At 42.4% G+C, this 13,980-nt stretch overlaps 2 protein-coding genes across 2 annotated transcripts; both read left to right on the forward strand.

Moving 5' to 3' along the window:
* Positions 1–1,089: 1,089 nt before the first annotated feature.
* LOC306916375 (integrator complex subunit 11-like) lies at positions 1,090–2,907 on the forward strand (the record flags this gene model as incomplete). Its single annotated transcript, XM_079494208.1, has 1 exon — positions 1,090–2,907. The coding sequence occupies one exon, from the start codon at positions 1,090–1,092 to the stop codon at positions 2,905–2,907; it is 1,818 nt and encodes a 605-aa protein (XP_079350334.1).
* Positions 2,908–8,394: 5,487 nt separating this feature from the next.
* On the forward strand, positions 8,395–10,041 carry LOC306916399 (zinc finger protein RFP-like; the record flags this gene model as incomplete). Its single annotated transcript, XM_079494237.1, has 1 exon — positions 8,395–10,041. The coding sequence occupies one exon, from the start codon at positions 8,395–8,397 to the stop codon at positions 10,039–10,041; it is 1,647 nt and encodes a 548-aa protein (XP_079350363.1).
* Positions 10,042–13,980: the final 3,939 nt, after the last annotated feature.

Below are 13,980 nucleotides of genomic sequence, written 5' to 3' on the forward strand. Positions count from 1 at the left end.
ATTGAAAAATAGCAGATCTACAAGCTCATAGCGCGCCACCGAGTGGCGCGCTACGAGCTTGTAGGTCTGCTATTTTTGAAAAATCGTGAAAATATTTATTTCAGAAAACTGGAGCATTTAGAAGGATTTTTTAAAATTTTGAGGTCAGGCCTAAATGGGTCAAATGATAAGGGACAATATCGGTGGCACCCAACTGTATGTGTGCCTAAAGGATCACCTGCATGCTCCGTCAACCATTACCCCCAACACATCCCCAACCCTGAGCAGAGGGGAACAGACAGTATAGGGCCGTGGCCTGATGCCTAAACCAGCTTCTCGTCCTTTTGATTTCCAAGGACCCCCATTTTGGTATTTGGCACCTCAGTGTACAAATGGTCCTACAGGCCTGTAACGGTCCATTTGGAACCCTGGTGGTCCCAGGACCGGATGTTCAGAGCCATTGTGTTCTATAGATCGTCACACCCGAGTGTGATTTTTGCATACAAAAATCACAATGCATTTATATAGCGCCTTTATCCAAGGCGCTTACATATATTGTGCATTACTTGTGCATTACATTCACCCATTCACACACACACATTCACACACTGATGGCGGCAGAAACCATGCAAGGCACCAACCAGCACATCAGGAGCATTTAGGGGTTCAGTGTCTTGCTCAAGGACACTTCGACACTAACTCTGGGGGAGCCCGGGTTTGAACTGGGACCCTTGCGGTTACCATCCAGCCACTCTACCCCTGAGCCACCACCGCAAATCTACAATTTTCGTAAAATCCTTTTCAAAAATAGCAGATCTACAAGCTCACAATGGGTTGCATCGCAATTATGCATTGTGACATTTTGATCTATACTTGGTGTGAAACCTTTGCTATTTCAGTTTGATCTCTCATGTCGTCAACGACATACATGTCCAATTGATGTGCAGCTGTGACGCACCAATTTGGGAGAGTATGTGTAAATAAATGTGAGAGCCCTTGTTGACTCATTAATACAGTTACATCCACAGCGGGAGCTGTGCTCATAGTTAAAAGCTTCAAAAAGTCAGTCTACTTGGCCAACATATAGATTTGGTAGGACAAATAAGCGCAATGCCTGAAATCAAAGTAACACCATTGGGTGCTGGACAGGATATTGGTCGCAGCTGCATCCTTGTGTCATTTGGAGGCAAGAACATCATGCTGGACTGTGGAATGCAAATGGGACACAATGACGATAGACGTTTCCCCGATTTCACCCACATAATGCAGAACGGACGTCTGAATATAGACTGCGTGATCATCAGCCATTACCACTTGGACCATTGCGGTGCTCTGCCATATATGAGTGAGATGGTGGGCTACAATGGGCCCATCTACATGACCCTCCCCACAAAAGCCATTTGCCCTCTTTTGCTGGAAGACTTCCGGAAGATGAGTGTTGACAAAAAGGGAGATGGCAACTTTTTCACTGTGCAAATGATCAAGGATTGCATGAAGAAAGTGATTCCGTTATACCTGCATCAAACTGTGCAGGTAGACGATGTGCTGGCGATCAAGGCTTACTATGCAGGCCATGTTCTTGGAGCAGTCATGGTGCTCATCACAGTAGGATCAGAGTCTGTGGTCTACACTGGAGACTATAACATGACGTCCGACACGCATTTAGGGGCTGCATGGATCGATAAGTGTCATCCAGACCTCCTCATTTCAGAGTCCACATATGCCACCACCATCCGTGATTCAAAGATATGCAGGGAGAGAGACTTTCTGAAGAAAGTACACAAGACAGTAGAACGAGGAGGAAAGGTTCTCATTCCGGTTTCAGCCCTGGGGAAAGCACAGGAACTGTGCATCCTATTGGACTCATTTTGGAAGAGAATGAACCTGAAGGCCCCAATCTACTTCTGCACTGGGATGACGGAGAAGGCCAATCACTACTACAAGGCCTTCATAACATGGACCAACCAGAAGATTCGCAAGAGCTTTGTACAGAGAAACATGTTTGACTTCGAGCATATCAAAGCCTTTGAGCACTCCTATGCAGATAATGCTGGATCTATGGTGGTGTTATCCACACCAAGTATGCTGTCTGGTGGTCAGTCTTTACACCTTTTCAAGAAGTGGGCCAGTGATGACAAGAACATGATAATCCTGCCTGGGTTTTGTGCCCCAGGGACAATCGGAAACAAGATCATCAACGGGGAGCGCAAGCTGGAGATGGACGGCAGAACGCTGGACGTGAATCTCCAGGTGGAGTACATGTCCTTCAGTGCCCACGCAGACGCCAAGGGCATCATGCAGCTCATCCTCATGGCGGAGCCTCGGAACGTGCTACTTGTTCACGGGGAGACGGTGAAGATGGAGTTCCTCAAGGGCAAAATTGAGGAGTTTGGCATAAACTGCTACATGCCACGTAATGGAGAGACCGTGACCGTGACCACCGACCCTATTGTACAAGTGGACATCTCACTCAAACTGCTCAAGAGGAGAATGGGTTACGGGGGGCCTCTTCCAGATCCAAAGAAACCTCGCACCATACATGGAACGCTGATCCTGAAAGAAAACAGTCGGAAGTTGGTTTCGCCGGAGGATGCTTTGATGGAACTGGGCCTCAAGGAACATCAGTTACGCTTCACCTGTATTGTGCAACTCCAGGACCCCCATAGTGACCCTGACGTCCACAGAATCTACACACACCTGCAGAGTGTGTTAAAAGGTTACACGATCCAGTACCTCCCTGACAACACGGTCACGGTGAAGTCTATAGTCATCAAAGTGGGCACTTCAGCTAAAGACAGCAACACAAAGGTTCTTAAGCTCTCTTGGAGTTATCAGGATGAAGAATTCGGACGCTATCTTTTTACTCTCCTGGAAAAAGGACTTCCACTTCCCTCGGGACAAAAGTCAAATTCTCTAAATGTTTATTGAAAAGAACGATTATTAACCACTTTAGCCCCATGCAGTCTCCTCTTCTGTCGGGAGCATTGGGCAAAAATAGCAAACCTACAAGCTCACAACGTGTGGCCACTATTTTCGCGGTCCAAGTACACGAAGACTGAAGGGGTTCAGTGGTTAAACATCATTACAAAATAAAAATCACACCTGTGTGAAGTGAGGGGTGCTCTTATCATTATACATCATCATACATCATCTCATGAACAACTGGATTTATGTGATTGGTTAGCCGATTTGCTCGTCTACATATGACGTAAATTTTCCCTTCATTATCAATGGCATTTAATGTTTGTTACCACAATCGTGTCCATTTGGTTCAATTTGTACACTCTCAGAGTTAAATTATCATTGATTTTACAATATACATTGGGGTCCCCGAGATATAAATGCCATTAAACCACTGCACAGGGCAGTTATTAGGCCAACACCTAACACCTGAGAGGAGCTCAGTCTCTCAATCAAGGACTCACCAGGTTTTTTTGTCTCCACCAGGCCGAAGGCATGGGGAGAGAGTATGTTTTGCACTCCGTCCGTCCGTGTGTCCGTCCTTCCGTCCGTCCGTTACCAGCTAATCTCCGGCACCGTTAACCCGGTCGATGCCAAACTTTGCACACACACTCCCTGGATGCCAACGATGAACCTCTGCCCCACATTTTCCAGAACGGTCTGTTATAGCGCCACCATGAGGCAGCTTTTCACATTTTTTACCTAAAACTGCACCGATCTGCATGAAACGTTGCATGCACACTCCCTAGAGGCCAAGGACAAACCTTTGACCTGCATTTTCCACATCTGCCTTTTATAGCGCCACCAGGAGGCCGACTTTTGTAAAACACATTTTTTGATATTACTCCTCCAGATTCTGTCCAAAAATCTCACAAATCGTTACACAGTATCTCTATGGTCATGTGCTCAAGTCGGATCTGTCCGATATTTCATATTCCATCCTAATTGGCTATAATTGGCTTTCACAGTTTGCAAGATTGCCCCGTTTTGAACAAAAGCCTCAAATCATGAACGCAGCATGCAATTTACGTGAAATCTTTCACACATTTTCTTACTAGGCTGAGGAATATATCCCACCCTTTTCACATTGGCCTGTTATAGCGCCACCAACAGGTTATTTTTTGCAAAACACATTTTTGGAACAAAATGCTTCAAATCATCCAATTGCCATCAAAGGCGTATGAAGAAATGGCACCCTTTCAACATTGGCCTATTATAGCGCCACCAGGAGGCCACAACATGACCTGCCCTGGTGGAGACCTGGTGGAGACCTTTATTGTCACATAACAGACAGACAGTTTACAGATGTAAAAAGTAGGTGGACATTTATCCTTATACTGTACATGTTCGAGAGACAGAATATCAAAATGTCTACATAGACCTACATTATCTACATAGACCTGTGGTCATTCAGGGCTATTGTAGCTCTTTGTGGCACATTTTGACAGAAACGTCCACCACAAACCAGCATGGTGATGACCCCTGCCTTGAGGGATCAGGTCAGGGTGGCACAATTTGACTGATTAAAAGTCACTGGAAATGTTTTACCATACAAACATGTACCCTAGTGCAGGGGTTCTCAAGGTTTTTGGCCGGGGACCCCCGGAAATGCTTTGGCAATGTCTCGGGACCCCCGCCCCGCCCCGCCCCCTCCCGACCCCCAATATAAATTGACTGCTACAATAACCTTAAACCATTTTGGGCGGGAACCCCTTTTGGTGTTTTAAGCATTGTTATAATTTAGCTATTGAAAAATAGCAGATCTACAAGCTCATAGCGCGCCACCGAGTGGCGCGCTACGAGCTTGTAGGTCTGCTATTTTTGAAAAATCGTGAAAATAAAGTTTTAAAAAAACCCTTTTTTTTTTTTTTTTTTTTTTTTAATAATTTGGGGACCCCCTAAAATAATTTGGCGACCCCCCGAGGGGTCGCGACCCACGGGTTGAGAACCCCTGCCCTAGTGTCACCACTGAGTGTTTCTCCTGCAGCACAGTTATGACAACGGGAGCTAAATCATTTTACTATGGGGGTCACAGGACAATCAGGACATAATCATTACTATAATGAGGACCACCTGTCTAATAAAAGTTTAGGCCCTCGGAGTCCATGACGTCGAAAGGGATTCAGGATAGATGGGCACTCTTTTGTCCAAAATGTTAAAAAATAAATTATTTGAAAAATGTAGGCATGATGTGAACATGCACGGTACATCATTATCAGACTTAGTTTTATCCTTCAACTTCTTGTTCATGCCCCAACATGACTGGATAAAGTGGATATACAGGTGTTGTTGCAATTGTAGAAATATTAGACCTTAATTGTCTAATGTTAAAGCATGTTCTTCTAATCATGCAAAGTATACCTTTCTTAAAAACAAACTTTTTTGTATATATTTTGGGAGAAATAGCCAATTTAACCCAGTGGTGCCCACTCTTCCTTGGTGCCCAGTCTACCCACCTATCCTCTTACCGTACTGTAACTAAACTGTGCCCATGATATGAATCTCTAAATATGTCTAGCGGCAGATATATTTATTTCATCTTTCTATAGAGCAAATATAATGTTCCCAGCTAGGAGGTCAGGGCCAGGCTTTTACACTTAGCAAACTGGAACTGAGTTGAGTCTGTACTTGAGTATTTCCAATTTCCAATATTTTTACTTCTACTCCACTACATCTGGGGTCCAAATATTGTACTTTTACTCCACTACATTTATTTGAAAACTTTACTTACTAGTTAATTTGTAGATTCAGATTATTATAACTAAACATACAGTAACCACTTCAGTCTTCAACCCTAGGCTATACATTTTTGCCATTTGAAAATAGCCGATCTACAAGCTCACAATGCGTCGGATGTGACGTATTGTGAGCTTGTAGATCGACTATTTTCAAATATGTTTATACATTTGAAATCTTGAAATGGGACATTCTCACAATGACTAGCCTACTTTTACTTTTGGTACTTTAAGTACATGTTTTGATGCCAATACTTTTGTACTGTTACTCAAGTACATTTTGAATTCCGGACTTATACTTGTAACAGAGTAGTTCTCCATTGCAGTATTGATACTTTTACTTAATATAAACATGTGAGTAGTTTTTCCACCACTGTAGATTGGATAATGTTCCCTGGCTGGAATTTTAGATGCTGGGGTTCTCAAATTGTTGTGTACACAATCTGAGTTGTTGTCCAGCAGGTGGCAGTAAAGGGTTAACAGCTACAGTTCCTCAGTGAGGAAATGGAATCTAATGAAATCTGGAGAAACGAAAGTTAACAGATAAAAGTTTGGTGGCAGCGACACTCTATAGTCTAGAGTCTCTAGTAGGCTTACTAGGCTACTCTCTGAGTCTACAGAAGACAGAACCTTTCAACAAGACGTTTTACACACATACCGACAACTTAAACATTGGTAAGTACTGCATTTAGTTAATGATTTATCCTAATAAGGAAACCTGCCTCTGTCAGTCAGTCTGTCTATTAAACTCTAATCCTGATTTCCTCACATGACCATCATAAACCCGTTTTTCACTTTCCCAAATTATTTAGCCTAAATTTAATTAATTAAGCTATATTAGTCCGTTTTTATGATTTCAGCTGAGCTGCTGTGTGTGCGTGTGCCCTCTCCCTACGCTCATTCTGTAGCTCCGAGATGAGGTCACAGAAAGAAACCCCTCCCACCCCGTTCAGAAACGGCGCATGTTTCCACAATTCCCCATTGCTTACCCTTTTCTTAACAATGCACCAAAACCTTGAAGTGACGTTCCGGGTTTACACTAATTTACCGTCAACAACGGAAAAGAAAATCCAACTAGCGATTTGAACCGAGCCTTTACGAAGCGAATTTTGTCAGTCGCTTCCATGTTTATCAAGGGATTGGTGCGTGTGCGCGGGCATGTCGAGTGAACTGAAGTCAGTTGGACATTTTCGACCAGGGGAGGCGCCGGGGAGGCGCTAAAGCTTTTCAACTTCCTTGAAAAACATGCTAAACAACCGCTGTAACGCTCGTGTAACCGTTTAAAGTTGGATTTTCTTTTCCGTTGTTGACGTTGAATTAGTGTAAACCCGGAACGTCACTTCAAGGTTTTGGTGCATTGTTAAGAAAAGGGTAAGCAATGGGGAATTGTGGAAACATGCGCCGTTTCTGAACGGGGTGGGAGGGGTTTCTTTCTGTGACCTCATCTCGGAGCTACAGAATGAGCGTAGGGAGAGGGCACATATGGGGCTAGTGAGAGACGTGTGTGCGTGTGCGTCTGTCATGCGCCTGTCTGTCTGTCTGTCTGTCTGTCTGCCCCTCTGCCTTACTCAAATAACATATTCCTCCAGTTTTAACATCTTTAAGATCACTGGCTCCCGGTAACCTTTAGAATTAAAAAATGCCTTTAATTGTTTTTGAGGTATAAATTGTGTAGCACCTTATAATTAATTCCTATGTTTCTTGTTGCCTGCCCAAATATGTTCCAACACAGTTTTATGTGTATTCAACAGCCTATCCAAGAATCCAATAACGTAAAAAGCAAATCTAAAATCTACTATCATTTAAGAGTCTGCACAACCTGTCTCCTTAGGTCATTAAGTGCTGCTGGCCTCCTCGAGGTGCCAAAAATGAATTATAAAAAACAGGTGGAAACATCTTTCTGCTTTTATAGACCAATTTGGCCTGGAACAAGCTCCCATTACGTGAGACAGGTAACGACCACATATACAGTAGCTTTAAAAGCAAATATCCACTTTTTACTCTAGCTTTACCTGTAAATGTACATTAGTATATTATCTTTCAATAGGTAGAGTATGTGTGGTTCCTTATTGAAGTGTGTATCTACTATCTATCTAAATAGGTGACAGGTAGTCTGTGTGGTTAAATGTGAAAGTGAATGAACAGGTGTGAGATCTGTGAGTCTGTAATTCTTCTAAAAGTGTAAAATGTAGTGATGTTATGTTATTTTAATGTTGGTCTTGCCTCCTTTTAAATTGTGTTCTTGATCATGTTTTTGATCTTATTGTTTTTAATCTGGTTTAATATTATTAATGTTATTTTTCTTTTTTTGATCTCTTTTTTTATGTAAAGCACTTTGGACTGCATTTGATGTCATTAAAGGTGCTATACAAAAGAAAATAATCTTTGGCCTATTGATAATCACCTGTCTAAAGGAGAAGTGATCATTTCCTCTCCCTTTGGCCTGCTGAAAGGTGGATTTTCACTTTTTCAGGCCTGTCTTAAAGGACGCCCAGTGATCTTCATTTTTGAGGGAGGGGGTCAGGGCATTCCACACTTGGGTGGCAGTGCTGTAGAAGGAGAATTTAAGTGTGTGGTACCAGATCGTTGTTCTAGCTCCCTCTAGTATTGTGGCTGTGGGTGTCAATCCCTTTTTTTAGGTAATTAGTCAGATACTCGGATACCTGTGAGAAGTAACATCCAACTAAATATTTTTCACTTTTATTTTCAGTGTGTAGAAATGGCATCTGCCAGCAGCAGTCTCTTGTCTGAAGAGCAGTTCCTGTGTTCTATCTGTCTGGATGTGTTCACTGATCCAATCAGCACTTCATGTGGACACAACTACTGCAACACCTGTATCACACATTACTGGAATACTAGTAATGTGTGTCAGTGTCCTCTATGTAAAGAAACCTTCAATATGAGACCAAAATTGTCTGTTAATAAAGTCCTCTCTGAGATGGCCGATCAGTTCAGGAAGTCAAAGCAGCAGAGACAAACTTCCAGCACAAACCCAGAACCTGCTGAACCAGATGAAGTCTCCTGTGACGTCTGTACTGAGACCAAACCCAAAGCTCTGAAGTCCTGCCTGGTGTGTCTGACCTCCTACTGTGACGCTCACCTGGAGCCTCACCTGAAACTCCCGGGGTTAAAACGACACAAACTAATCGACCCTGTGAAGAACCTGGAAGACATTCTGTGTAAGAGACATGACAGACCTCTGGAGCTGTTCTGTAAGACTGACCTCATGTGCATCTGTCAGTTCTGCACTGAGTCAGACCATAAGTTACATACAACTGTATCTCTGGAAGAGGCATATGAAGGAAAGAAGGCTGAGCTGGGAAAGACAGAGGCTGAAGTTCAGCAGATGATCCAGGAGAGACAAGTGAAGATTAAGGAGGTCAGACGCTCAGTGGAGCTCGGTAAGAAAGATGCGGATACAGTCGTAGCTGTCAGTGTGCAGGTCTTCACTGCTCTGATCAGCTGTATTGAGAGAAGCCAGGCTGAGCTCATTGATGTGATCGAAGAGAAGCAGAAAACAACAGAGAAACAGGCTGAAGGCTTCATCAAAGAGCTGCAAAAAGAAATCACAGAGTTAGAGAAGAGAAGCTCTGAGCTGAAGCAGCTCTTACACACTGAAGACCACCTCCACCTCCTCCAGAACTTCACATCCATCAACATCCCTCCACCCACCAAGGACTGGACAAAGGTCAATGTACATCAGTCTTCACATGCAGGGACTGTGAGAACAGCTGTGGCTCAGCTGGAGAAGACACTCAGTCAAGAGATAGAGAAGAACCTGCATGATGCTGAGCTGAGGAGGATCCAGCAATATGAGGTGGATGTAACTCTGGACCCTGATACAGCACACTGCGAACTCATCCTATCTGAGGATGGAAAACAAGTGAGTGATGACAACATAAAGAAGAATCTCCCTGACAATCCAGAGAGATTCTCTACATGTGTCATTGTTTTAGGAAAACAAAGCTTCTCCTCAGGAAGGTTTTACTATGAGGTCGAGGTAAAAGGGAAGACTGCCTGGACAGTAGGAGTGGCCAGAGAGTCCATCAACAGGAAGGGAGACATCACACTGAGTCCCAACAATGGTTACTGGACTATATGGTTGAGGAATGGAAATGAGTACAAGGCTCTTGCTGGCCCTGGTGTCCTCCTCCCTGTAAGAGAGGAGCTCCAGAAAGTGGGAGTGTTTGTGGATTATGAGGAGGGTCTGGTCTCCTTTTATGACGTGGAGACCAGAGTTCACCTCTATTCTTACACTGGCTGCGCCTTCACTGAGAGACTCTATCCATACTTCAGTCCATGTGTTATTAGAAATGGTGAAAACTCTGCTCCTCTGATCATATCTCCTGTCAATCACACAGATTAGACCAATCCGCAGCGAAAGGTTTTCTTTCATGTAAAACAAATGTGTGTATAGAATAATTCATACAGGTTTGTCAGTCAACTTTAATTTCAAATAAATCCATTGTTGTTCGTAACAGATGTATAAATATATATTATATTAATCTATCGAAACACAAATGTGTATGTGTTGTAGCTAAATAAGCAAAACATGTTTAGAATTGGGACTAGATTGTATTTGATTTTATGGCATTCAGGTTTACTCAACATTGGCAAGATTGATATCTACCAGGAATACATCAGTCTTGTACTAATATACTAGAACATTTAATAGTGCAAATAGGAATGCAGTGATTCTGCAATGATTATTTTATTGTCTCTTAAGTACAGTAGTAATCTAATATGATGTTATCAATCATAGAAGATGGACAAAATAATCAGTTATTGTACATAATGTTCATATGACGGTAAACAACCACTTGAACCCTAGCATCCTTACAGTATTCTGGGGGAACGTTCACCGAAGATAGCAGATCTACAAGCTCACAACGCATTACAATGCGTAGCGCTGTCACGATTACAAACTTAAAGGGATAGTTCAGATTTTTTTAACTTAAGTTGTATGAAATACTTGCCATTAATATAGTGGTTGCAACTGTATTCATTGATTGCCTGAGTCCCATGGTGGGAGTTCTGCTCTGGTTTTGGTGAAATATCAAGTAGTTCCGGTCATTTTGTGGGGGGCACTGGGGGCCACGCAGTAAAAGTAAATGAATCCACAAAACTAACGTAATTTGTATTGTTGACCTATTTCTAAAATATTAGTGCAACTTCCGTTCTTTTTTTACCCCTCTAATCACACAGAACTATGTTTTTTGTGTCCATATCACTACGCCCAAAAAATAGTTCCATGTGATAGAGGGGTCAAAGTTGAACGAAAGTCGCGCTAATATTTTAGAAATAGGTCAACAATACAAATTACGTTCGTTTTGTGGATTCATTTACTTTTACTGCGTGGCCCCAGTGCCCCCCACAAAATGACCGGAACTACTTAATATTGCCCAAAACCAGAGCAGAACTCCCACCATGGGACTCGGGCAATCAATTAATACAGTTGCAACCACTATATTATTGGCAAGTATTTCATACAACTTAAGTTCAAAAAATCTGAACTATCCCTTTAAGTTGACGATTAATTCTCACACAAATATTTGAGATTAATGATTTAAGTGTTTTTTGCATTGTACATTGGAACATGTGTATTTCTGTTTCCCTTTTAGGCTTGCAAAAGTTGCAGAGGGCAGATATGATGAATAACTGAAATATACAAAGAAATCACAGACATTTAATATTTTGTTCTTTCCAAAAAAAAATCAACATGGAAACCATTGACAATTATGCAAAAATTGCGTTTGGGCCATCATGTAATAATAATAATTGACAGGTTCAGGTTCAGGTTCAGGTTAATTTATTTGTTTGTCCCCGAAGGGCGATTTGGTTTACAACAAGGCATAACAGGCAGACACATGAATCACATAAAACACAGTAAAAAGAGCATGGTACACATAGAAATAAAATAAACAGTTCAAGGTTTCAGTGTAGCAAAGGAAATTCATAACGGCGACAAAGTTACCTCCTCCTCCTATCGTCATTTAAGGCCTAGCAATGCCATGCGTTGTGAGCTTGTAGATCTGCTATTTTTGGTGAAGAGATTTTGTGTAGAAGGGGTGAAAAAGAGTGCACCAAGTACAGTGCCAATTCAGGTCTGTTTTAAGTATATAGGGTATAAGTTAAGACTTGTGATTTGGGGGTTCTGGGGTACAACATGTTGTCACATTGATGACCTTCATATAGTATATGTTGGTGTTCATCTCATGTTAAATTGTGACAGCATGTTTTGCATGTCTGGGATTTGCTAATGAGGAAGATTTTGATGTTTGAAACAATGGAAAATACAATTTGGTGGATTTTACAATAAATGTTCATGAGGAGATTATCCAGTGTCCAGACTATTCTTTACTGTATGTATTATATTGTTGTTCAGAGACCTCGTGTCTCACAGACTGACACAGTGTATTCCTAGAACTTGAAATGTCCTTCCTTGTAACACTGGGGTCTTTAAACCACCAAAACTAAAATGTGGAACACCCTACCAACAGCCGTTAAGAGATGTGAATCCCTAGACTCCTTCAAGACCGCTTTCAAAGAGCACCTACGCGGGTTGCTGCATTTTGAAACTGGCCCCTGTAAAAACAAAGGTAAAGTCCCCCTCCCACCACGACTTTCCCATACTGTACATACTGTACATTGCACCGTACATCATTATCAGACTTAATTTTATCCTTGAACTTCTTGTTTAAGCCCCAACATGACTGGATATACAGGTGTTGTAGCAGTTGTAGAAATATTAGACCTTATTGATTAAATCCGTCAATTCCGTCAACGGGAGTCTAAGGGTTTTAACCCGGTCGATGCCAAATTTTCCACACACTCCCTGGATGCCAACGATGAACCTCTGCCCCAAACTTTCCAGAACGGCCTGTTATAGCGCCACCAGGAGGCCACACCTGCCCTGGTGGAGACCTGTGCCCCGAGGGGCACTTTTTCTAGTTGATTTTGAATTAAACGAATACCAAACATAACATATCGATATCAGACCATCTACATTTGCCCAAGGCAACAAGCATGGCAACCCCCATACCTTAAAGACACTTCAAGACCCACTTGACGTCAGTTCTAGAGAATCGTATCCCTCTTGGCCCCCAAACTGTGGAATAATCAGAATCATCTCTATTGTCACATCTCAGGTTTATAGATGTAAAACCACCTGTGGTATAACCTTTTTTTTCTCCAAACTACCCATTAACTAACTATTGCAGTCAGAACTGCAGACTCACTCCCAATTTTCCCTGTAGTCTGAGGACTCACCTCAGACTCCCCCTCACTAGCCTGGCGCGGCCAGATTCATAGCGAGGGTTCACTGATGTTTCCTCATATGCGGGGAAGAATCTTCAGTGAATCCCCGCTATGAGGCTGGCCAAGCCAGGCTACCCCCTCACCTCTTCACTCTACTAACCCCCTAGCACGCCTCTCTGCTTGTATACCATCTTGTCACCTTTCAATGCTTTTGTTAGTTAGATTTGTTTCTTCCTGACCACAAATGTACAGATTATTATTTGTATGTTGTTTTGACAGAACCCATTGCAATGTGTATTCTTGTTTCTATGGGATACCATGTTGTTCTCTCTGCATTCTTGTGACTGTATTATTTACTTTGTTAAGGTTCATGCATATACTCTGTAATCTGATTGCACACTTACTGTAAGTCGCTGTAAGTCTACTGTAAGTGTGGATGACAGCAGCTAAATTACTAATTGTAAATTCTAACCAAAGGGATTTGTACTCTCTGATTTACAAATTAACAGTGTGAGTGTAGTAGGCCTACTGTAGTTGGACCACATCACTTCACCCTTGGTTGATGGTGTATTACCGCCACCAACTGACCAGGGGTGGAACGACGGACAGGAGTGTACAGTTGACCGTGGTGTGCACTACTGTGCAGCAGTCAGTCTCTTATAAGTGACAGCTGTCCAGTTGTCACGTGTCACTATGCCACTGTACAGGCCAACCATTGGCTGTCTTAGCTTACTAAGTGTGCTTCAAACCTTCACCGCAAACACACTGCATTCAACAAGCCTACTGCACAGAACTGCAGGGATCCACCACTGAACTTGACCACTACTTGAAGGTAAAGTGTAGGCTTTTAACCTCTTTCAATCTGGCGTCCCTATTTTTAGAATGTTTTTAGAATGTCATGGCTTGTAGATAGGCTGTTTTTATTATAATACATAATAAAAACAGCCCATCTACAAGCTTTGTGAGCTTGTTTGTACCATTTTTGTTAATTTTCAAATAAGGCTAAATTGTCTTGAGAGGTCACACATTTTAATATTTCCTCCTACTA

This window comes from Electrona antarctica, assembly GCF_951216825.1.
Source record: "Electrona antarctica genome assembly, chromosome: 23".
Lineage (NCBI taxonomy): Eukaryota > Metazoa > Chordata > Actinopteri > Myctophiformes > Myctophidae > Electrona > Electrona antarctica.